The sequence below is a fragment of the Chelmon rostratus genome, chromosome 9 (genome assembly GCF_017976325.1).
Source record: "Chelmon rostratus isolate fCheRos1 chromosome 9, fCheRos1.pri, whole genome shotgun sequence".
In the NCBI taxonomy this organism is placed as follows: domain Eukaryota; kingdom Metazoa; phylum Chordata; class Actinopteri; order Chaetodontiformes; family Chaetodontidae; genus Chelmon; species Chelmon rostratus.
In genome coordinates, this window is record NC_055666.1 from 22509967 (window position 1) to 22537118 (window position 27152).

Consider the following 27152-nt stretch of genomic DNA (forward strand, 5'->3'; position numbering starts at 1 on the left):
CATGAATGCATGAACTCTCTGTAGTCAAGCTCCAATGAGCTAAGCACCAGATGCCTGACATGCCTGCCAAACTTCACCCGCAAGGCCAGATCCGCCACACAGGTACACTCACCAACCGAGAAAACACAACAGACATGCAGGTAAGCACGCAGGTAGACACAAATGCATTTACACAGCCCTCATATGCTTCCCCAACAACACTTGAATTTATTTGATGTGGAGAGAGGGAGCTGGGATGATGAAATCCCAGCTGATGCTGTAGCACGCCCGGCCTCGGCGGCAGATGCTCCTGTGGGAGACTTTAAGATGATACGTTTAGGCAGGCAGGTGAGAGGTCACACCTTTCAGACCGACGGCAGAATTACGCTCGAGAGACCCGTGGGAAACTAATGACGCCATGATGAAATCTAAAAGATGGATATTTTGGGAAGCGTAATTAGGTACCAGGGGAGAAAAAGAGCACGAGTGAATAACTGCAGTTCAGTCAGCCGCTCAGGTCAAATGCTTTTATTTATGCGAGTACAGAGTTCTGTTTGTATGCAGTCTGACCAACTGGTGCTGGTCTAAATCTAAAGAAGACAGGGCCACACTCATTATCACTAATAATCATTTGCTCGATCATCGTCTGTCAATACAGGCTTGCCATCCAGGCGTCATCAGTGCCTGCAGTCAGATGCCTGTAGCTCCGCACAGAAGAAACTGTGGAGTGACGGTAATGAACTCCTTTTCCCTCCAGTGAGGAACATATAGTACAAAGATAGAAGATGCAACATGTTTGAAAAAAGTTGGGACGGGGCCTGTTCACCATTGAGTTACATCACACTTTCTTTAAAAACGACACTCGATTTGGTAACTGAGGATGCAAATTGCTCAAGTTTTCAAAGTAAAATTCTTTCCAGTCTTGCTTGATATACGACTTCAGTTGCTCAACACTGGAGGGTTTCCGGAGACTTTTTTGTGCTTCATTATGCACCACACATTTTCAATGGGAGACAGGTCTGGACATGCACCGTTTTACTCTGAAGACAGGTTGCAACACCAGCAGAATGTGGCTTGGCATGGTCATGTATTGAAATAGCAGGGACGTCCCTGAAGAAGACGTCGTCTGAATGGCAGCATATGTTCCTCCAAAGCCTGTATGTACCTTCCAGCATGAAAAGGTGCTTCACAGAAGCGGCTCATGCCGTGGGCACTAACATAACCTCATATATTCACAGTGGCATGTCTGGATGCTGTTGATGTCTGGCTTTCACTTTGCATGGTAGAGTCTTAGCTTGCATTTGAAGATGCTGCAACGAACTGTGTTTACTGAAAATGTTTTTCTAATGTGTTCCCGAGCCCATGTCGTAAAAAATCCTTTATACAATAATGTTTGTTTTTAATGCAGTGTCACCTGAGGGATCGAAGGTCAGTGTTGGTTTTTGGCCTTGTCTTGCATGCACAGATTTCTCTGGATTCTCTGAATCTTTCAATATTTTGGATTGTAGATGGTCAAATCCCCAAATTTCTTGCAACTGTGTATTGAGAAACATTGTTCTTAAACCACTTGACTATTGGTCCACACAGTTTTTCACAAAGTGGCGAACCTCCCTCCATCCTTGCTTGTGAGGAATAGCCTTTGCAGGATGCTCCTTTCATACCCAATCGTGATACTATCACCTGTTACCAATCAACCTGTTTACCTGTGGAATGTTCCAAACAGGTGTTTTCGGAGTGTTCCACAACTTTCCCAGTCTTTTGTGTCCCTTGTCCCAACTTGTTGGAAACGTGTCGCTACGTCAAATTCAGAATAAGCAGATATTTACAAAAATCAATGAAGTTGGTGTGTTTGAACATTAAATATCTTGTCTTTGTGCTGTATTCAACTGAATAAAGGTCAAAAACGTTTTGCAAATCATTGCATCCTGTTTTTATTTACATTTTACAGGGTCCTAATCTTGCAAACTGCTGTGACTGCATCTAAACCCAGCAAACCACATGAAAAGCAGCGCAGGGGACATAGAAGCGTTGCAGCATATAATTAATGACTTCAATTCATATGCCATCACCGACATTCATAATTGCAGCAGACAATCTATGAAGCACCATGTACCATTCATAATCAGCAGGTGATCATCAGTAACTGGATATATGGTTGGCACTGATTCTTGCTGAGTGTAGCAGCAGCACAGACCCAAGGAGCTGAGCAGTTGAGATGTAATTATTATAATAATGACAAACAACCTGACACATGAACCATTACTTTTCAGCTTAACTATTCATTTGATGTCCAGCTGAACACGAAGTGTGTGCACAAAATGTGAATGTGATAACCTGATGTTAAAATTAGAGGGAGATCACTGGCAGTGTGGAAGAAGGCAACATTAGCATTTATGTACTGTAAAGACTAAGCTGCCACTGTATGAGACACACCAAGCTAAAACGTATGCAGTCTTTCTGTAGGGGGGTTATATTAGAATCAGTTCAGCCCATAGAACACAGAAATGACACTCCACTCATATTTGACCTCAGTGTACTGTATTATCAGCTGTATGAAAGCATCGCAAGGCGTCGACCAACAACACAAAAAGACAAATGAGCTCAGTCAAAAGAAAGAATTCAAAACAGGCTAACAGCTAGCAGCCACCAAGACAGAGATCAGACGCAGATCCAGCCAGCAGCATCAGCATTCGCTTACTGATACTGTACAACAAACACAAACAAAGCAAGTACACAGAGCTCAGACATCAGCAGTGGTGGCAGAAGTACTCCAATCTTTTCAAATACTCTGTTACATGTAAATACCCTGCATTATTAGAATAAAAATATACTTAAAGTGCCAAAAGTAAAGTGCTCATTATGTGGAACAGCACATTTCAGAATAATATACATCACCGGATTATAAGTATTGAAGCATTTATGTGTAAGCATCATCTTAAATGTTGCAGCTGGTAAAAGGGGGCTTATTTTAAAGAATGTATAAACTGCTGGGAGGCTTAATATGCAATTATTATCAATTCATTTGTTAATTCGATTTGTAATTTGTATTAATATCTATTTCAAAGCAACCACTGCTGTGTGTGTGAAAAGTACAATATTTCCCTCAGAAATGTAGAGGAGTAGAAGTATGAAGTAGAAATACTCAAGTACAGCAGATTAAAAAAAGAGCTCAAAATTGTAGCACAGTACGTAAGTAACTGTACTTCATTACTCTCCACCTCTGCAACTCGCAACATGGAAGCACAAACAGCAGAAACTTACCGTGGATTGCCTGGGGGGATCGTTGAAGTGAGTGGCTCCAGGCAGCCCTCGGCCCAGCAGGAGCAGCAGCTAACGGGGGCCCAGACGACCATTTCGACCCCCCGTCAGTGTGAAGCGACGTTTGCGCTGTTCGCAGGTGAGCTTCGTTATGAAGTGCTTAATGAGCGGCGGTAGCAGCAAATGTTTGCAGAAATGCGGCAGCACAGTTAGCTAAAGAGCAGCTTTGCAGACCAGGCCACCATTACCGGTTTAAATGGACCGCCCTGCTGCAAGAGGGTGCGTTAATTCTATGGTGCAGGGCGTGGAGAATGTCACGTGAGAGCGTGGCGGCGCACCTGAGCTGCCTACCTGAGCTGGCAGGGAGCGCTCGCTTTAATTAAAGAGAAATTCACAATGAAGCGCTTTTCCAGTGTGAAAGAAAGATGCATTAGCAACTGGGATAATCATGTGCTTTGGAAATGGTGCAACCTTTATTAACATGTTTGTATTAAGTTTTTATGAGAACTGTTAAAAGTTAAAGACCTTAAAACCCAATCAGACCCCTTTTATAAGCCCCTATTCATTTTTTTTTTCAAGCTTATGTGGGGCATTTAAAAAAAAATCAACATGTGTGATTAAACTCTTTCAACAATTCATATAATCCTATTTTCTTTTGTTAAATTTCCATAAATTGTGAAAATTGGCAAATACATCAATACATATTTTACTGATTTGCCATATTTGAAATACATCTTGCCACATATATGTGATTGAAAATATGCTTAAAAATGTGACATCCTCAATCAGATGTGGAAAAACAACCTCCACTTTACAGCAGAACAGCTTTGACATCTCTTGACATCTTGAGCTACTTCATTATTCTTGTACATTACTGAGTTATAGTCTAATAAAAAAGCTGCATTAAACATGCATAGAAAAGTGTCCCACTTCACCTGAAAACACTGTCCTAGGTTTTGCTAACATCTTCATCAAACTTGGGACAGTGTTCCAACACTTGTGCTAATGAGTCCGATTCATTTGCAGGTTCACTTTGCCTGAACACATGCCAGCCATCTCTCTTTGACTGTCAATGCCCACAAACCTGAAATAAAAGTGACAAATGGTGGTTTGGCCAAGATTTTGGGATAAAAATGTTCTGCTGGTTCAATTATTTCCAACAGCAAAACAAGGCAATGCTTAAATGTCCCACTTTGTACAAACACCCCCTACACATTGTCAATGTCAGATTTGTTGTTCGTCCCTGTTCTCCCCAGTTTCCCCATTTTGTTCAACATTGCGATGTCAGATTCTTGATTGATGCAGATGACCATAATGCAATGCAAGTACAAGACACTGTGCATTCAGAGCAACGTGATCAATTAATGTGGCTGAACTCCAGTTCACACACACAGAAGCCACACATGCTGGAATGTAACTAAATCCGTCTGCATCAATCTGTATTCAATACAGCAGCTTAGTAGAGAAGTGACCTAGCAGTATATTCTGTAAGCTTAATAAAATCAGCTCCACCTTTACGAGCTGCAACATTAAAGTGATGCTTACACATGAATCCATCAATAAATATGAACCAATAATAAAATATACAAATTCACATTGTTTAATTGACCATTAAAGGTACATAAAAAGGAAATTCATCTTTGGCACTGACATACAGTATGGGACAACACACACCATACCCAACAATACATAACAATAAGTGAAGATTATACATGAAAGGAGGATGAAATCTTAAAGTGGCAGAAATGAAAGTGATGATTCTGCAGAACCAGGACCATCACCTATTTTAATGTACATTTGTTTATTAATTTCTGCTGTGCATTATGTATTATTGTGATGGTCATGTAAGTCATTACTTGTCACTGGACGAAATACTGTCATACCCATCACAAGAACACATAATGCACAGCAGGACTTAATAAATAAATAAATAAATAAATAAATAACTGTACATTAAAATAGGTGATGGTTGCAGAATGTCTTAAAGAGCATGGAGGATACACTGGCAGGAGGAGGCATTGTTTATATCCTGCAGGCAGGTGACTGGGGGTCATATCACTCACAGATAAGGGAGAGGTCACTTCCACTGCACTTGTACTGCATTTGTGCTTGTTGAGACCAGCAGGGGAGATAGTACACATTCCTGAGGGACACCTGTATTCAGGACAAGACAGAATGGACGTTGTTGATGCAGACACAGTGGGGTCATTCTCTCATGACTCCCCTGACCCAAAAGGACCAGGCTGCAGGTGTTCAGATCACACAGGTGCTTTAAGAGGAGGTGGGGCTGGACTGTATTAAAAGCGGAGGTCCATAAAAAGGATACTGACACGAGAGTTGGCTTTGTCTAGATGACAGTGGACTTCATCCAAGAGATGAGTGCAGCATCTTAGCTCATAAACTCAGTTGTTTGAGGTGAGAGGTCTTCACACATTGGACACTCCTTACATTTGCTAAGTGGAGATGTGAGGGCAATGGGCCTGAAGTCATTGAGGAATTTGGCACGAGGTGTTTTTGCTACAGGGATGATGGTCTTTGTCTTCCAGGCCTGGAACAGGCCAGTTTAGAACCTTCCCCTTGAGTCTACCTGGGCCAGGGGCCTTGCAGGGTTTGAAACACAGAGACGACCTCCCTCTCCTGTAGGCTCATGTGCCAGGGAGTCATTCCTGCAGTATCAGCTTCACACTCATCAGTTAAGCCCTGTTTATCAAACCTGGAATAAAACGAGTTCAGATTATTAGAGAGACCAGGGGGATCATCACACTGAGGACCTGGTTTCAGCTGCATCACCCTGCAGAAAGGCAGGCTTCTTCAGATGTAGGTGATGTTTCTGTCCGTTGTTAACCCATGTTTTTTGTAATGGTAGATTCTGACCATTGTTCCATTCTGTCTACTCAGAAGTTTAACTGGTAATGGTCTATTTAATAGCTCATAATTGTTGATGCAGTTCTGTTCTAAGTCCCAGGCAGCAACCACGGCTCCGCCACTGAGTCCTTATCCAGGCCTGATCTGACCTAGACCTGTTTAGTCCTTTGGTAGGTGGTGGATAACATAATGACCTGCCCTAGAGGAGGGTGGGACCTAGACACATTATACCAAAGCATTAATCTAGAGATTTATTCAGTCTCGTCGAGCATGTTACACATCGTTCAAGATTTGGCAAGAGTGTGGAAACATTGCATCTGTTGAAATCCCAAAGAAGACTGGGTCATCATCAGATTTATGCCTGTTATGGCTGGAAGCAGTGTGATCAGCTGAGTAGTATGGCCCATACACCAGAATTACTGTGATCTGTCTGAACGACACTATACATTATTCTGAAAAGGGCAGCTTTGTTAATGAGGAAGAAAATTAGTGCTTTAAGTATATTTTGATGCTAATACTTTTATGCTTTTGCTAAGTAAAATTTTGAATGCAGAGCTTTTATTTGTATTTTACACTGTGGTACTCCTGGTAAGTAAATATTTGAGTACCACTGAGGAAATTATTGATTTTTCATACTTACCTCTGATATCTACTGATTTATTTTGGACTTTTAGCATATTTTTTCAAAGGTGAGATTTGTATTGTATGTCACTGCAGGTAAATCACATCACAACTTCATTCAACTGTCTGTCTAAATGATCCTTTAGTTGGTATTTCGATCACTGTTAGGCGCAAATATGGTTTGACTGAGAGTGCTGTGGTGTGTAGATTTGGTGAGCCACCTTCAGGTGTGAGTTTGGCTGCTGGACAAACTGTTCAAAATGTGGTCTTTTGATGATTTGTTCAATGAATGTTCTGAATGAATGAATGAATGTGTCACAATCTATTCACCAGTTACCTTCAACACTGTTTTTCCATGTTTGAGTTAGAGCATTTTTGGCCCAGTGTTGATGTGTGAAATCATGGGTAAATGTGCTGAAAGTCCAAGTCAAGTTGCAATATCATCAGCAGATATCATCAGCCCACCATCCAAAGGTAAGTCTGCCACAGTTTGCATATCAGTGCTGATATTGTACAACCAGCAACTAAATCTGGAGCGTGCATCATTGTGTAATGTGTGGGTTCGTGCACATGTGTGCTTGTGTCTGTGTTTCCCTGCAGCCATGGAGTCAATACCTTGGTGAAAGGTCACTCAGGTGGTGCCAAAAGGGCTCACTCCACCTATTTGGCTTTGGGCCAGAAGAAATAGCTTCCTTAATAGGTTGATAAAGCAGTCATTAGAACAGCATTTCAAAATGTGAAAAAGCTAATGATTGTGCAAGTGGCAGTGGCACATCACGTACTACTGACACTCCAAGCTAGTAATGCAAAACTGTCTGAGTATGAAATACTGCACATCTCTTGTCTATTTCTGAAAAAACTGGTAGCAGTAGCATCTTAACATTGAGATTAAAATGAGACAAATATCTGCTCAGCAATATAGTACCTTTACATAAGTAAAGGATAGTAATACTTCTTTCACCAGTGCTGGAGTGAAATAGAATGAATTTTACAGATTCTGTCAGAGCTGAAACAATTAGTTGATTGATCAGTTTGTAGATTTGCAGAAAATGCAATGGTTACAGCTCTAAAGTATGATTATTCTCTGGATTTTTTTTTCTTTTTTTGGTGTTCTGTGATAGTGACTGAAAAACATTGGGTTCAGGACTGTCGGTCAGACAAAACAAGCAATTGTCATATGTCAGGTGCTCATATTGGTGTGTTTCACTACTGGCTGACATGCTATAGGCTAAATGAGCAACCAAGAAACATTAGTTGCTGTCTTATCATATCTTAAAATATCTACGGTAATCACGTTTTTTGTCTTTCTGGGAAAAAGAGTAATTAATTAAGTAAGTAAGTAATTAAACTGTGTTTATTCTTTTCTTAAAACTTGAACTTTATTGAGTGAAACTGAATCAATTTGAACTAAATTTAAATAACGGCAGAGGGGAATAAACAGGCGGCATTAGGACCCGGGGCACACCTTCATGAGAAAGAGGGCGTAGGCTCTGTCAGCCGGTAGAGGAGGAAGGTGCCGCCACTGCCGAGCTGCTCGCGCACAACCGCGAGGTACTGACAGCAGCACGAGCGATGCGAGTCAAGGGTCGCGAGGAAACAGACTAAATAAGAACACCACGGCCGAGAATCGTCTTGTTTCAGCAGCGCGAACAGAAACACAAAGAGCATGTCGGTGCTAGCTCTTCAAGAGTACGAGTTCGAGAGACAGTTCAACGAGGACGAAGCCATCCGATGGATGCAGGAGAACTGGTAAGGCTCCATGGCGATGTAACGTTAGCTTCTCCTTGTTTAATCCCGCAGCGCGGTAAACGTTTTTCGCCGCGCGTCCGGCGCGGTGTGTACGTGCCTAATGTGAGCCGCGAGCCTGTAACGGCGCACATGCATCTGCCTCGCTCGCCGGGATTAAACCTCGCCGTATCCTATTATATCAGCCTGTCTGTCATCATCCGCAAATTGCTGCCTGTGCTTCGCAAAACGAGCAAATTCACGCAGGCCTTCAGCCGCGTGAGAGAGCGACGCTCCGCCGCACTTCACCGGCGGTTGTATTCAAGCATCCCTCAGCGGGTCGGATTTGTCCTTGATTTTCTGTGATTTATTCTCCCGGCATCAGTTACCGCGATACTGTTGTAAAGGTCATCCATGGCTCCAGCTGCCTCATCCATTTAGACAGTGACTGGCCCAGTAGCATACTGAACCAAGCCTGGCCCTGGGCTGGTGAACTACACCCCCCCATTCATTTTATGGTTTTCTACTGGGTGGTGGTCATGGTGTTATTGTTACTAAGTAAAAGTTGACCGCTACAGATATTGTGCTGCAGTATTTACTGTTATTGTTATTGTAAGTTCACTCAAAACACTATTCTGAAAAACGTGTTTTGTTCTGTATGAAAGGGCCTCGACTTACTATTGTTTTCATTATTGATTCATCTTTACATTATTTTTCAATTAATCATTTAACACAAGGCAATAAAATAGCCTGCCAGGAAAAAAAAGAAGAGAAAAGTGGCCATCACATTCAGAGCTTAATTTTCAATTTCAGCTCTGTAGCTGATTTAGGTTTTTCATTGATCTGATTCATTACTAAACAATCTCTAACTGAGTAACTTGCAGGATATTTCATGAAACCTTCTTGGAATGACTTAAAATGAAAGCCTTGCCATTGTTTGCACAGGGCTGTGCCTGCAAGGCTTTACACAAACTACAACATCATCCTAGACTGATATTTCACTGTTGCTGCTGGGCTTAAGTTAATATTGCTTTGTGATTGTGTGCGTTGATGCATTTCATATGAACAAGCCATGTGGAGGACCAATGCAACTACCCGCTGTGTGAACTCACCGAAGGGTCAATACTGTCCAGGTCCATGCCAGGTTGAGCAAGAAATGGTTCGAAGCGAAACAAAATGAGTCATGCGTAAAGTTAGCACAGGCTTCATTAAGCATTCAGTGGCAGTGGGTTTGTAAAAAAGCAGCACACGGTGAGCAGGAGGTATTCATCTGGCTTCGGTTTGAACTGCCAGCAGAAAAGAGTCACATTTAGCATATTATTTTTAACACAAATTTGGATTGAATAGAGCTCTTGAAGCCAGTCTTGTTTGTATTTCTTGAAATGAAATCTGTGTGTGTGTATGTGTGTGAAAAAGTGAGAGAGAGAAAGACAGCATGGGAGCAATGTGTAGGAGCTGTCCTTACCCTGGTACTGACAACCGGCCAATAACGTTCATCTTCTGATGTCTGCTGACAGAGCATTAGCCAATCACGTTGCAGCTGATCTGTGCTGACTTCCCTCCGCTGCTCCTGTAGTGGAGGATGTCAGACTGGCCCAGTGCACATGGCTGATAGAGACAACAACTGCAGAAAATGGGATTTGATAGGTTGTTTATTACATTCATATTATGTCCAGGGAGCAACTGACTAAGCTTGACGTGTTTTTTGTGACTTAAGGGTGAGAAAGAAAGAAAAACAATAGATAAGAATAAAGTTTGAAGGTTAGCGTCATGCAAAATAGTAAATATATAAAAGCTGTTGTTTAGCAGTTAGTTCATTAGGGCTGTTGAAAACCAACTGCAGTGCTTTTTCACCGACATTTATCCCAGACATGCATGGCACACCTTTTTTTTTGTATTTAGTCTGGGGTAAGGCACCGTCAGTAAAGCGCTACAAGGGTCTGAATTCAACTAAGCAAAGTACAAATGCCACTTCAATTTGTTTTGGGCGGAGAAAGGGCCACTTAGCACAAGGTTTGGGTGTTAAGATTTAAGCCGAATATGTTAAATGAAACGCACCTACATTTTCAGCCCATTTAGGCAGCCATAAACAGTGTTTTGTAATAAATGGCAGCATATTTTGTGAATGAATGTGTTTATTTATTTTCATTGATAGTGCTAATTGATAACTCCTGCGTGCTAGCGCCAGCCCTTCACATTGTAAACACGGTACATGTGCGCTCAAGTAGGCCAAAGTTCAGGCCAAACTACCTTTGCGCTTAACGCCCCATGCAGTGACGTCACAGTGTCACAGCAGGTGTGTCACCTCTGACCGTTGATGAAAAACGCCTGCTGTGACATCGCTGATTGGGCCGAGGCCAAAATTGCAACAAGTCTGAACCAGTGGCTCAGAGTTCAGTCCTGTAAGTGAACAATTTTCCCTTGACTCACCTCCTAAGATCTGATTTAAAAAAAAAGTTCTAACCAGATATGACAAACGTACTCGGCTGCAGGATTCATCTGAAAGAGTAGAAGCCCGTGTTAAGATTTTGAAATATTCATCTGTCACTACGGCGGCAGAGCTCATCGCCAGAGATGGACGATAAATGACGATCAAGAAAACTATTCAGACATCAAAGGTAAGACAAATTTATGATGTATTTAAGTTGGGATGCTACCAGGAATTTTTGTTTTGTCTGAAATCTAACTGAAGTTAGTGTGGAAGATGGATTACTTGTGCAATTAAAAGCATGTGTGCTTGACTAAGGAGTGATTATAGTAAATGAGCATACAGTCAGATGCACTAGGCTGTTTTCAGGACCAGTGATGTTGTAGTGATGACTAGTTTCCTCTTTTAATCAAGCAGTACGAGTTTTAACATAATACTTCCTGTGCTGATGTCGATGCTTGTTTCAAAGTCCTGATGAAAAGGATATGTTGTTCAGCCCTGGTAATAACGCAAGTAGTGGCTGATTTGGTGAGATTATCTATTTTCGCATTATCTGAAATAAGATGCAGAGTGTGCTACTGTTAGCAAGGTCCAGATGATATTGTCCTATTCCTTTAATCTTTATTATCACCATCTAAAGAGGAAAAACTGTTTGCTTTGTTTGACAGATGATCTCAGGATATAATTCATTTACTATTCTCAGTGCAGCATGAGGCCCTTTCACTTTTCATTGCTTTTAATGGTGACGCATGCAAAGAAAGATGTTTTTTAAAGGGATTTTCTACACACACTGAGCGAGTCCTGAGCTAAAGTACTGCATTTTTTTCAAAACAGAAACTGTGAGACATCTGTGGACAGTGTAAATATACTGTGTATACATGTCATTGTTTTGCAGGGATGAATGGAGACTGGTACACTGATCTGATGTGTTCCCTTGAGACTGGCGGCAGACAGTTCAGCATTGTGAAGCAAGGACAATTAAACAACTAGCTGAAAGAAGATGAGGAAAAGGAAGAGGAAAGGGTGGACATGGACCTAGATTCTGTTTTTAGCGACAAGATGAGCATCTTCTTTGCCTCCTATAATAAACAGTATGAAAGCACCATCAACACATGAGGTAGATATGCTTATAGTGCATGTGTTAATTTCCACAGTGCAAACAAGGTGGCAGAGGTGACACAGTTTGTCAGGCTTGACGTTCCTCAAAGCCCCCAGCAACTGTAATAAATGTTCTGCAGAAACTGATAGTGCAGACCAATTAACAGCAGTTTCTGCTTACAGAATTAGAAAGGTGGAAAAAACACTTTTCTCAGATATTGCTGTCATCAGTGATTTCTTGTTATTTTAGAGGTGTCAGCAGCATCAGGTAACACCTAAGATCTGAGAGTCAAAGTGCAAAGTGAAGTCAGGTACATCTGAACAGTGACAGGTCAGCTGCACGCTCACATATCCTTCAACTGTAGGACTGATCAAGAAAAGACTCACCCTGCTACAGATAAGATATGGAGATAAGATAGGACTAAAATAACTTGCCCGGCCACTTATGATATGATAATTTTAGCATGATAGAGAAAGTTTGCTTTACCTATTACAGGAACTAACAAGTATTGGGTTCTGCAGAATTAAGCAAATTGTGACAATAGGTTTTGGTTTATTGTCACTGCCCCACTTTTTCTCCTTCATGAAGTCTGTCATCACCTATGTTTTATATACACATGTTCGTTATCATCTTCATCATTAGCTAGTTGCTTATTAGCATGCATATTCGTAGCTTTAATAGGCATTATAAAACACTTATTAATGCCTTCCTCTGGGGGTTGTGGTTAGATTATTAAGATCATAATTCAATGTTCAATAACTTCCTTACTTACTATCAGTAAGTAGTAATTAAAATGTTATTTAGGGAAAGCTTAGTTCATAGCTGAGTAGTTGGAGAATATGACCATGCAGGATAAGGCATTGATAAGTGCTTTACAGTGAATAATAAAGAGCCAATATGCTACTAATATGCATGCTAAAAAGCAACTAGTCAATGATGAATATGTGTACCTTAATATAAAGTGTTACCTTTTCTTCTAATTTGCATTTTCCAGAAGCTTTGTATCTTAGATTCACTTAAAGTACAAAATCCACTGACTAGCATTAAGCTCATACACATTTATTTTTCTGTCCAGGTCTACTATATTGTATGCATTTATTATGTAACTGTTATAGGCATGGTGCTTTATTATTTCCAAAGTGGTTGATGTATGATCTTGTATGACTTCCTAGTTTTACAGATGATATTCTAAATAAAGGTTGTTAAACATCTAATACATAAACATTGGCATACTTGTCATTTCCTTTCAAATTATGTTTGTGATGTATGACAATTTCTTGAAATGTGGGGTGACGGCAGTATTGTGGCTGTTAGAGTCCTAACATCTGGCACGCTGCTTTATAAAGACTGAGACCTTATCAGCTGCTTCACTGCGTAGATGCTTACACCCTGCTGTTGTCGTCAGTATAGCACTAACAAGCCAGTGAACATGTTGAGAAGCAGCGGAATTTAAATCCTATCATTAAACAGCTTACTGTATGATGTGCTGTCATTAAAAATAATGAAATGAAAATCATCTAATATCAGACTGTCATGCAATATACTACTGAGGATTATGGATGTCAAACAGAGTGAGCATTTGCATTGTCTAAGTGCATTTGGGATTTGTGTTTTTTCCCTTCTATAGTAATGCATTTGATGTGATTCTGTGTGAAGGGTAAAATCTGCTGCAGCTTAGAAATGGCCTGTCATGCATTAAGACTGCCATGTTTTGCACTGCGGACTTACTATCCAAAAGAGAGCCGTTACCCTCTGTTATACACACATCTTTAACCTGCTGAATCACTCTGGACTCTCACAGACGTCATCGCTCCTCATTGCCATGCAGGTTGCTTGGAATCTGTGTTCTCTGTTTTTGAAAAGCCTCTGGGGTAGATAGCATCCCTGAGGCTCTCTGTGCTTTTGATGGATCTCTTGTGGTTTTGCCCTGGACTGATAACAAGGGATGCAGAGTCTGAGAATGATGCAGTGAGAATGAACAATGAAATCTTTGCTGCGGTCTGTTTTGTGTTGTTTATATGATTCAGCAGCTCTGCTCTTTTTGCCGTCACATTTTAAATACTATTGTTGGCCAAAATGAAATTATTCAGACTTTTTGAAGACCCCATAATGGATTTATTAGGACTGTTGCTCTAATGGTGATGTACATCTAGCTCATTATGGCTAATCAGTCGCTTTTTGTTTCAGAAGTATCCCAGCTCACTGACTAGTCTTGAAGGTCAGGTTACAATGATGAGTTGAAGAGATAAGTCTCTTCCTTCCCAGTCTCATTACTTATTCAGTCAAAGCGGAGTCCAGCCTATTGTCTGAGCTCTTGAGCCCCTGTTGTTGGACAGATGAGACCAGTACACCTTTTTTAAATTTGGCATTAGGGTACCATTTCCGTGGTCATTACGTACAATGGAATAATACATTTCTAGATGCCTGCATTACAGACAGGCAACGAACAAAGGATGTGTAATTCAGAGCTACAGTGCTATAGGAGAGGTGGTTGTAGTTAATGAGAAGCCATTTCAGAATGCTTATTGACGAAATTATTTTTCAGGTGTCAAACTCTGGTAGTAAAAATTAGGTTAGATGTTATATCCACAGTACGCTCCCTACTCTTTGTGTTTTATATTATTTCCTGCACTGTGAATTTAATGCACAGTTTGCTGTACAAATTACTAAAGATATTTTTTATCCTGTGCTTAATCAAATGTGACAACTTAAAAACCCAGTCAAATGAGAGCAACCAATGGCATTTATTATTTTGCTATATGAAGAAAAGAAATAATTATTTCCTAGTGCGATTCTAGAAGCGCCTCTTGATGGTCATTCAGTTAAATGTACAAGGTCTTGGTTCTGCATGCTGCTGCCATTTTAACAGCAACAACGCATGATGATGCTGATCATTTCTGACCACGTTAACCCAGAGTTCACCCCAGGCTTGATGTTTGCTGGGCTGCTCTCCTTCTCACGACTGGTGAGACCAGAGATGAAGATGTGGGCTGGCTCCTCAGGAATCGAGGTCTGCCTGGAGTGTCGCTGCACTCTGGTGTCATGTTCAGATTTCATCAGACTGTCAAGGAAAAGCTGAGACGCAAACAATGGAAAGAGCAGTTCATTGTACGGTCTATTTTATTTTGGATGCGTTGCGTCACTGTGAGTGTCAGTTAAAATATATGAGTAAATATGTTATCCCTCAGCAAGTGACTTAAAACATGCACAATTTTTCAAGTAGCAGATTTTTCATCAGTCAGTCTTGTTTGTGTATGAAGAAGAGTTTAATGCCTGTTTCACTGAACAGACACATATGAAGCAAACCCGTTCAGAATAGCACACTGACATGGATGTGACCCTCATTACTGTCTGTCTTGGCACATTATTTCCATCAGCTTTCAAACAATGGAATAACATGGCTTGCATGCAGTACATAATTGCATTACTACCCCTCTGCAGTTCCAGGAAAGGTTAAGGTCTCCGTTGTGCTTGACCCGTACATGTGTGCCTTTATTTGATGCTAGTAGAGCAGAAGTTGGAAACAAATTTTGGATGTGCTGATCAAAACATTAGTACACAGCTCCACCATTGCTCACAAACTGCAGAGTAACCACTGTTCAGAGCACAAACCCTTTTGATTTTGGTAACATGGCTTTCCCTGCATGTGCTGCACCACTAGTGCTAAAAATTGTCAGTCTTGTCAACATCCCATTGATGTCTGAGATGGCACATTGGTTGGACAAATAGAGAGACACAGCTTGAACCAGATCCTTTAAGTGTAGTTACAGATTGTCCTGGCTTCTATCACTGTATCTTGTGAAAAGATAGGCAGCGACTGCCTTTGTAAGCTTGAGTGAAAAAGATGTTTTGAATACAGTAAGTGTATAGTGAGAAGATGCAATAAAGGTGCATGGACTAGGTGAAAATCTGTACATTGTGCTTATACTGTTGAGTGCTATGCAATACAAGCTTCCTAAAAGCCATTTGTCTTGCTGCTCAAAGTAAGCATGACTCAAGATGTTCTTAAGCACTTAACAGGCTGAAATAATTATCACTCAAGAAAAGTACTCTTCTCTTTTTTGAATAGATAAATTGTCCTTTCATGTGGGCCAAGCGGATGGAAAAGCTTGTTGACAACAATATTATTTTAGTTATTTTATTCACTGTAGATTATGCCTGTCTAACGTCACTTTTCCAGCAATCGAATGATGTGTTTTTTTAAGAGCTGTATTACACATGAGAGTAATTATAATAATACACTTCCTACAGTTACTTTGCCATCTATGGTGTAGAACTCAAAGTACTTCCACACACTGCTTCTCAGATGCGTTGGTATTGTGATTGACCCGTCAGGACAGCTTTGCTCGCTGGTGTCCTCCATTTCTGTAGCAAACAATGCAATACATTAAGATGACTGTGATTTCTTAAGAGCGCCCTCTGCTGGATCGCAAGGTAATGAAACTCAAAGAGTCTGTTAAACTTATAGACTGTAAATATTGATTTGGAACAGGTCATTTTAGTCTTAATATTAACCATTCTCCCACTTTTGAACAAATTTATGAACAATGAAGCCCTACTGGGTGTGTTACTACTTGGATTATATCTGGGTGCTTCCTGAATGACAGATTATACTGTAATAGCTAAGTCTTACTTACAGCACATCTTGGTCTTATCTAGTGGCTTGCTGCTCATCCTACACTTTGGCACGGCAACTCTAATTGCCTTTCCGCTGTTGTAGATACAGATGATAGTGCCAGGGAATAGAGTTACACACCCTGGAATGAACTGAGTGGCTACACACACTTTATTGCGCATACAGTTGCATATGTATATGTGACATACGCACTTTGGTGAGACAGTTAGACACTAGCTCACTGGCACAGGCGTGCAAACTCATCCTCAGACTGCACACTTAGGATTACGTAACGGGTGAAATCTCCTGGACAAGCTAATACAGATCCAAGTCCACAGCAGGTTATCCAGCAGCTTTATACAACACTGCCAGTGGGGGAGGGGAGGGTCTATGGCATCCACACCCTTATTATATTATGTACTGTACTGTAACAGCAGGCTATATGCAAGTACTGTAGATCAACCACATAAATCCACAAGGATGCAGTACACACCTCTATTATAATTTTTACAGTACTTTATATGATGTCTGGACCTGCTAGTTTACTGTACAGTTGTTTATGGGGTGTGATGCCTTTTCTCACTAGCCGTTATCTGAATATCTTTTTTAAAGTCAGAATAAGAAAACCACATTAAGTGGAACCCTCATTTTGACGTCATTTGGTGACGACTGTTTTGCTTGGCTGCGGTGGCAGTGCTGGAGTTTTGGTTTGTTGAAGTTGTAATTTTATGTTCTTTGCTCTGTCAGATATCAACACCTTTTTTTTTTGGACATCTCAAATATTCAGCAAGATTTGGCAACAGTGCAATCTGGGCCAACGCCCAGTGTCTCAGCCATGATAACAGTCACACATGAGAGACAGACATGCCAGAGATTCCTTACCTCTTGCATATTGTCCTTGTTGTAGACACTGATCATGATCTTTTAAATTGGTGGTTTTCTTTTTAGCTAATATCGGACTCAGTGCAGTACTTATTTTAACAACATTAAATGACATCTGATTTGTGACGACGCAAGTACATACAGTGTATGATTTATGTTGTGACCCTGAATTCTCTGTAACAAGTAGAAAGCATATCAAGCTTTATGGACATTAAAAACAATCCATATAAACACTTTGAACATGCATCATTTATGCAGTGGATCTGGAGCACCTATACTTTTTTCAAATGAAGCCACTGCTGCTTAATGTTATTTGGAAGAAGTCTCAGCTTGAGGAAAGCAGCTGGTTTCCAACCTTGTAGCAAGCAAAAAATCTCTGCTGATTCTGTTATTACTCCGTGCTGATCCTCCCCAAAAGAGCTCTGACGTTGTAGTTTTTCATTTGTGCTGCCTCGGCCCACTTTGACAAACAGCAGAGTCAAGCCTCTTGCCACACCTCCCTAAGTTGTATATTGTCCAATGTAGACACGAGCCTGGATCATAAGTGCTACTTCCAATTTTTGTTATTAACATATGATTTCATGGGCTTCTTTAATCTGTTTCTTTGTCTAATGACATCTAATCATCATATCAGTTTTTGCTAAGCGAAGTAAAAGAAAATACGAGTAAAAATTATGCCCCTGTCTCAGATTTTTCTGATCCCCTGACACTCACACAAGTCTTCAGTATAGCCAAAACATGCACTGTAAATCCCAGCTACAACCAGATGTGTTAGAGGAACAGAGCATATTTACAGATAATAGGCTTTTCACACAGCTGCAACTAATGATTATTTTCATTACTGTTTAATACCCTGATCATGTTCTTATTTAATTGATTAATCAAATAAAGAGTCCTTGATGGCGTTCTCAAATGTTGTCTTTTGTTCGCTCCAGAGAGGCCAAAAACCAAATGTATTCAGTTTACAATACTTCTCGCATTTGAGAAGCTTCAGCCAGAGAATATTTGCCAATTTTGCTTAAAAAAGGATGGAAATATTATCAGATGAAAATTATCATTGGAGGTAAATTGAATCGTTACAGATGTGGTAACCTGGCATTTGTCAGTTCATCAATTCAAAGCTTTTAAAGTGGCATTTAGCTTTTCTAAACCTATACAACACAGCAGAGGAGAAAATAAAACCAGTGATCGAAATGAAATTGCATGTTGGCTTTTATTGTGTAAGAAGTGCAGCCTGTCGTAGAAAATCCTGCTTGAAGTATTATTTCGGGGCGAATCTGAATACAGGTCAGGAATAGAGCTGAGGAGGCACCAGGGAGTGTGAGGGGATGATGTGAATTCACACTGATGTCTCAAATAGATTCCTGTGACTGCAGACACTTCTTGGCTGCAGCTGGCACTTCAGAGCCTTTGCAAAAACAAGAGCAGAACCTCCTCCACCACCTCCACCAACTTGTCAGCTTTGGCCTTGCTCTTGGGATTCTTTGCCCTTTGTTACTTTTTCTGACAGCAGTGTAATCCATCTTCCGAACATGCTGCAGTAAGCAATGTGCATCTTACCCTTTGGCTTGGTTTACTTGTACATGATTATGATAAAACTGTCACCCAGATACCTCCGTGCAGGGGCTGGAGAGTGAAATGCATCGCTGCTATCATTGAGGTAGTTTTCCATACCAGTAGTCTTTGTCCTGACATTGGCTTACATACAGAAACTACATATTAAAGCAGCTGAGACTTGCTATATTGATTCGCACAATAATTTCAAATCAGACTGTTGAGTTTTTACACTCCCTGCATTAGAGATAACACCTGACAAGTGGTCATAGTTGACCCTTTGTGCATAGATATAAGGTAAGAAATAAGAATCAATGACATAATGAAGGTATATATGAGGGTGAATACATAATCTTTTAAAATAATAACAAGAATGAGAGTCTTGGCCATTTCTAGAACACCTTTTATTAGCAGGCATTGTTTACTCAGTTCAGAGTGTCTGTTATATAAAGAAAGTATTTAAGGTAAAGCTCAGCAAGGTGGGGGAGGTTGTGATTGGTTTAGCTCAGGGTGAAAAGACTATAATGTAATGACAACATTGAGTAATTAACTTTTTCAAACAACCAGCTTAAATTTACCAGTTGAACTGAAATGTTCATAGATATATTAACACGGCACATGTTCTATGATTGTTGCGGTCTAGAGTAACATAATACATTAGAGTTCAACAACTAATAATTATTTTGTTATGTTGTAATTTAATTTTTTTTTTTTCATTTCAGTCAAATGCGTGTACAATGTCAGACATGTGCTCAATGGATTCGTATTTTGCTCGTTTTATCTGAACAACGGTCCGAAAGTCGAGTATTTAGTTTAGAATGAAAAGCAAAGCACGTAAATCTTTGAGTCTGAAAAGCTGTGACCAGCCGATGTTTGGAATATTCACTTAAAAAACAAAAAAACAAGTGACAATTACACTATAATGGTGAATGCTGTTGTAACAGTAATGTAAGCAAACTGACACAATAATAATAGTTAGCTTCCCTATGCTACTGGTCATACCAGACCAAGCAAGGCTGTAGAGGCAAGACTGCTGAGTGTTATGAAATGAAGTTTTCATTTGTAAGAGGGAGAATGTGTTATTTCTTATATCAAGCTACGTAGTCTTACTTTAAATGATGAATTTATTAGAAAAAATGTTATTGACAAGTTTTCCGGTGATTGAATCATACACATCTATCGTTAGATGTAAAATGTATACTGCACACTGCAGAATCACAGCTTAGGCCATATATCAGTCTGACCTTTGACCTTCCAGCTTGGACGGCAGTACCCTGAAGGGGTGTGCGGGGGTTGTTGCTCCTCTCCACTCCCCCTGGCCTCAGTACAGTATGTAGGCCACTGTATTCTCTGTTGCTTTGTTCTCCCCTCCTTCATGTGTAGCTGAGAAACAGTGATGTCATTCTGCAGTCCAACCCTGTTGTCATTCTGTGAAAGCACCCCCCTTTCGACTTTGACTGGACCGCTTTGTCCTTTCTTCTGTGGAGGTGGCCTAAATCAGGTTGTGGGCTTCCTGCAAGAACAGGAAGGTGGCATCCTTCATTCTCGGAATACTGGCGCACAATGAGGTCCATTATTTTGAACAAAGTCACTCTATCATTGCACTTTTGTTCTAATCTCTATTAACTGGTACGATTAGTTACTGTTCTGACAGCAGTAGTTTAAGCCTCACAGTCCGAGCAGCATTTTCCAAGCAGCATTTTCCTTTCAGCAAGCAAATGAGGAGAGAAAATTACCAAGTAGGACCTCAAAAATTCCCTTCAGTTTGAATATATTTAGACTTAACGAAAGCTTTTCCTGTTATTTATTGTCCATTCCCTGTGTATCACACGGCCACATGGCCAAGCAAAATGTACACCTTTTTTTCTCTTTCTTGCCTAGCTACACACCTGATCGGCAAAACCAAGTACTTTGTTGCTGTGCTCTGCTGAGGCTGCAGAACAGAACAGGATGGATTGCTGTTTGTCACGGCTCGGTGACAAATGTTTGCGTTTGTAATGTGAGTTGTGCACAGGCCATTTGACTTGTGTACTAGTGTGCTGCCATACTGTATCTCACAGAGGCAATTGACCTTGAACAGATGGCTCTATCCAGAGGTTTAAGTTGACTTTTGTATCATACAGTACTTCACACTCGAGGCTTTCATGGGAATCACTCCTTTCCACTGAGTAATGCGTTTTAATTTGATGGTTAATTTTAACGTCATATTCTCTTTGTAGCACCTCCGAACAGCAGCACAGAAACAACATCACTGAATTGGAACATGACTCCTTCGGCTAGTTTTATGCAACTCATCATTCCCAGGGCTATTGGTCCCAGAGCTCCCAGAATGCCTCATTCCTGGTGCCTGTGTACTGTCCCCTGAGAGCAGACCTGATGTTTTTATTTTTGTATTTTTTTTCCAAGGGTGTTGCTGTACATGCTTCTTTTCTGCAGCACCACCTTACAGCTACACATGTCTCTTCCTCTGCTCACTGAGGTGCCCTGTCTTGCACATTGGCACCTGCAACCTTACGGCACCTTCCTAAGTTTATTTTACCCAACTTTTTTGGCTAATGCGGCTCCAAACTATTCCTCTGCTCCCTGTCCAACAGACCAAACACTGTTTTTGGAACCAGCTGCTCTAGTTTAAGGCAGCAAACCCCAATCTTCTGTTGGTCGTACTCAGCATCCAGTCTGTCAAGTCTGACCACCTGCACTTTGTAATTGTGCTAGGGACTGGGAAATGCTTTTCTTTACATTCGGTTGGGCCAGGTGGTGCTACAGCACAAGGCCCCTGCTTCATGTGGCACTGCAGTGATCTCTGACAAGTCAATTAGGACAAAGAGGCATGAAAGGATGGTGGGAGTTGGAACCGAACAGAAGCAATGACTGTAAACTGAAAGCTAAGCAGTTAGCGACAGTTGGAGCTGGACTCAGTTCATCAAATTATCACTTGAGGCATTGCTCGTAAAAAGAGGACCACTATTGATTGTGGTCTGTAAACAGTACAAATTAGTAACCACTTCCAAATGCGTTTAACCAGAGTCCATAAAGAAAAAGTCCTGCTCAGAACACGTTTTTAGATGTCATCATTTTGTGATGAAGTGTGTAGGTACACAGGCCAAGAAATGTTCCTGATGAGTAACTCATTAATTGCTGTTTGTGGCTTACATGTCAGGTTGCTCTGCTTTGTTATTTTTGCATTGTCTTTAACAATTTTTGTTGAATTTCTGCAATTTTATCTTGTCGACTCCTTACATTTGTTGCAGGAGGTCTGGTAAGCAGCTAACAATAAGCTGCACAGTGTTAGCATTGTGTGATTGTATGAATAATAGGCTTTGTATTGCTGAAAAAGACCAAATATAACCAGCACATTAACCTGCGTACGTAAAAGGCAACGACAAGTCCAAAAAAGTTCATGCTAATCTCTTTGCTTTTTTTGTGTTTACAGGAAGAAGTCCTTTCTCTTCTCTGCACTCTATGCTGCCTTTATCCTCGGGGGCCGCCATGTCATGAAACAGAGGGAGAAGTTTGAGTTGAGGAAACCGCTGGTGCTATGGTCGCTCACGCTTGCCGTATTCAGGTAAGAAAGCCTGAAGTTTTTCTAGTTTGAGCAGTTGGTCTGTGTGGGGAAAAATATTTTCCTTCTTTCTTTCTTGGCCGTTATTGTTTGTTTGCTTTAAGTAGTATTTTTAGTTATATGTCGGTATAAATATGTGTAACTAATTTGAAATTATACTAATCTAATTGTTATCTTGTCTGTATAGTATGCCTTTGCCATGCAAAATGCAGAGTGCATCTGTCACATCAGACACTACCAGCAACGGATGCTAGCAGATAATTATGCAGCCGTGGACCCTCTTTACACAATAAATACTGGATAGTGTGTAACAATAAATCTGGGGGGTGATTTAAAAAGAGTCATGGTTTATTTCAACCCAATTAAACATGTGGTTTAATTCACATGAGATTATGTGAGGGGCCTAGAAAAAAATAAGTAATTTCCACCGGATGGAAAAAATGCTGCGTATTTTAACACGTTTCAAAGCCGCTGCTGATATGAACACACATGGACTTCCTGTCTACTACTACTGAACCAGCCACACATTTCCCCCCTTTGATGATTTCTTATGACTGTTTTGTCTCTCTGTCCTTGTAGTATATTTGGTGCCATCCGTACTGGGAGTTACATGACGTACATCCTGATGACGAAAGGGCTTAAACAGTCAGTTTGTGACCAGAGCTTTTACAACGGGCCTGTCAGCAAGTTCTGGGCATACGCCTTTGTACTTAGTAAAGCACCAGAACTGGGTAAGTCCCTTGTATGGCATGTCTCATATAATCAGTGTATTGGGTAGTATATCTATTATATACCGATAAACCATCTTTCCTGAATAGACTAACAAGCCACCACATAAGTTTTTGTTCTGGACTCAGTCGTGTCGTGATGTCGTGCATGAAGCTGGTGCTTTTTACTGATGTTGCTTTCAGACAGCTAAGACTATTTATTTTAACAGTTCTGTTCTCATTTGTAGTGTAACACAGTGATAGATTAAACATACACATTAGCCAGACACAATTACAAGGCCTATGGTTTGCTGCTGTACCCAAGGCGTAACCTCACAAATAGCACGCTCCAGCTGACCGTTTTACCACATGCACAAAAAGTAAAAACTAAACAGTGGCGGAATTTCCCACTATTAAAAAAGGGATCATTTACTACTTTGCATCACTTTGAAATTAATGCTGACACAGTAATGTTTAGTTCTTTAGATTTTAATGAAGTTGTCTAATTTGAAATTAAAAAAAAAAACATTTTAACCCCTTGCAACCAGTAATAGAAACTTGCTTATTGTACAAAATCTATGACATTTTTATGAATACTCAAGATAAACTTAAGGGCAGGTAGACTTTTTTTATGAAATGGTTTTCTTTCGGTTTACATTTACAATAAATATACTGTTTTGTAAGCACTTGTAAATGTTAGCATTATTATGTGTAATACAGTTAATACAGCTGTTGCTGTCACTTGTGTTTCTGATCATTTATTGGGCAGTCATTTATGTTGTTCCAGCGCTACTCTGCATGTGGCAACAGCTTTGAGGTATTACACAGTTCATTTAGCCAATATTTTCTCCATATTTTAGAGCAATTTAATAATAACAGCCAGTGATTTTGAGTAAGCCCGTGGTAAAGATATTTCCTTTCTTTCTGTTCATGTCCTTTCATTCGTCTTTCCTTTTCTTTACTCCCCTCTCCCCATGCTCTCAACTCAATCGACCCATCTCTTGAACAATCTGTCATACCTACAGGTGACACCCTCTTCATCGTTCTGAGGAAACAGAAGCTCATCTTCCTCCACTGGTACCACCACATCACCGTGCTGCTCTACTCCTGGTACTCCTACAAAGACATGGTGGCTGGCGGCGGATGGTTCATGACCATGAACTACTTGGTCCACGCCGTCATGTACTCTTACTACGCCTTGCGGGCGGCCGGCTTCAAGCTGTCGCGCAAGTTTGCCATGTTCATCACACTGACCCAGATCACCCAGATGCTGATGGGCTGTGTGGTCAACTACTTGGTGTACTCGTGGATGCAGCAGGGCCAGGAGTGTCCATCCCACATGCAGAACATTGTGTGGTCCTCCCTCATGTACCTCAGCTACTTTGTGCTCTTTGTCCAGTTCTTCATCGAGGCCTACTTCGGCAAGTCCAAATCATCGGCCACGGCTGTCACCAAGAAGAGCGAGTAAACACATGCCATAAGTGTGGGAAGAAGGGAGATAATGAAGAAAAAGGGAGTTGGAAATGGAGAGCAGGGACCAGCGACTTGAGAGAATCTGTTAGGGTTGGGTAAAGGTTGTTGGAATGAAAGATGGATTGATGGAGAGGTGGCATTGTGGCTGGGGGAGTGAGGAGTGAGGGTGGGGTGGGGTCGGGGTGGGAGGGTCAAGAGGATGGCTGGTGTTTGTGCTTGAGCGTTTCAATTAATGTGCAGATCTAAAATGCCTCAATGGAGATGTCACCTCCATTGAGGGATGCTGAGGAAGCAGCGCTGCCATGATCAGAAGCCATCATTAGCTGTCCACCTGAAGTTTAAAAGCCCCTTTTTGAATTCACCATGAATAATTTTTAAAAACCTAGAATATAACAAAAGGACAAAATCACCGGATTAAAACAAATACATTGCCACAAGCATATGTTTACTTGATATTAAAAAATACTATTAATCTGTACATATGAAGATGGATGGAGTCAGCATTAACTTAAGCCATCTGAGTATGTTTTTGTCCGTCTGTCGTCAGTGTTTGTTGTTTTGTTTTGATCTGTCAAAGAAAAAGTTTGAGAAACTGGTGAGTGTGTGGTTGATGTGAACTGATGGGGTGAACGGCACTGTATCTTCTGTGTCTTACATTGCAAATTGCGATATTTTCTCAGGTCTTAGGTTATCTCTTCCTTAATAAATATGCATATCAAGACAAAGTAGACTTGTTTAACATCAGCACCGGTTTACAGTATGGCTAAAATTCATCCAGTATGGCCGCATAGTTGATAAAAAGTATGAATGAAGCTGATTGGACTGACTGACTCAGATGATCACACTGCTCCTGGGCATGATGGGAAACAGATGCTGACAGTGCCCTGCTTCACCACTTGTCATGACCTTGCAGAAGTTGCCGACCACACTTGGAAAATGACTTGCCATTGATTTCCAAATGCTACTCTGTGTTAAAGGGTCCCTACCAGTGAAGAAAACGTGTATGTTGGACACTGAAGGCTTAAGTGGAGGACAAACATATTTATGTTTAGCAAAAGAAAAAAAAATCAAACATGCAAATTGTTAAAATCTGCTGTATTGACTTTAAAAAATAGTATGTATCCTTAATGGTGTCTGTTGTGCTATTGTGCATTTGCACTGTATCAATGTCAAAAACAATTGTTGCTGAAAAACTTAACGTATGAACAAAGAGTGCAAAAAACGTGACATGTGCCTGTGGTGTTTATTTTTTTTGTCTCGGCTGCAACATCTTGGTATTGCACATACTTGATCCTTTTTTGGTTGCTGAACCTGCAAAGCCATTTTAGGGGCTATATGGCAGATTTACAAGCAGCAATATTTAGAAAGGCTAGAGGGTGATTATCACTTCCAAATATCCAGTACGTCTGTTCAGCTGTTTAAATGAGTAAGCCGTATGCTTGCATGCAAATCAAACTGGATTCAGTGGATCTTATGTAGCAGTAATTACAAGCATTTCAGTTGCATACCTGCTATGAGCTCCTCAGCGTATCAGTGATCCCACTCTCTGGATTCACCTGAGTCAATAAAGTGGGGCGTGTCAGCACTGGATAAAACTGGCTGGTGGCAGTTATAAAAACAGCATTTGTGACTGGAGTAATTGAGTTAACTGGCTCAACCAATTAACCATTCCACAATTACTGCTGGCCCTGCATTCAAAAGTGATGACATCCACTGTACCTGGCCTCCCCCTAGAGGTGCAATTGCGCAGCAAAGCGTAATCACTGAGAGTTAGTGCAGTTGTACAAAAACTGTTAAGACAGACAGAGGTTCTCTGCTCTGTTCTGTCAATGATTTTGGTACCCTGATCATGTAACATTTTTTTTTCTTTTTCCTGTTGTTTATTGTTGGAGATGTGCATAAACACACCTTAAATCAAAGTTTATCTGCTAAAATAAATTCAAAATGTCTTTCATGTAAATGCCCTATTGTGATTGTGTTAAGATACCCCATAGTAAAAGACTGAAGGCTGAATTGTTTTGTAGTACATGCAGGGCAGACTTAATAAAGGTCAACCCAGACAGAATAGTATCCTGTTTAATGGCAAAAGCAAGTAGAATAAATGGCTCCACATGGCTGTGTGTGATTCTTGACAGATTCCACTATTGCCACTCACCTTAAACCTACCTACCAGTAAAAACGTTTACTCAATAAAAAATATTTTACTACTTTTGAACTATGAACTATGTAAGCAATAGTTTTAAAAGAGTTTAGTTTACCAGATAGACAGACATGAATATTTATCATACTGTTGTTTATTTGAACAATAACAAAAAAAGGAAGAAAGAAAGAAAATATGGTTGCCGGAAGTGCCCGTCTCCTCTCTTCTCTTTCGTGACTTACAA

General features: G+C 40.6%; 1 protein-coding gene across 1 annotated transcript; it reads left to right on the plus strand.

Moving 5' to 3' along the window:
- Positions 1–8273: 8273 nt before the first annotated feature.
- On the plus strand, positions 8274–26882 carry elovl6 (ELOVL fatty acid elongase 6). The gene is made up of 4 exons (XM_041944155.1): positions 8274–8472; positions 22460–22591; positions 23168–23319; positions 24321–26882. Exons 1-4 carry the CDS (start codon positions 8390–8392, stop codon positions 24761–24763), a joined length of 810 nt encoding a protein of 269 aa, XP_041800089.1. The 5' UTR covers positions 8274–8389; the 3' UTR covers positions 24764–26882.
- Positions 26883–27152: the final 270 nt, after the last annotated feature.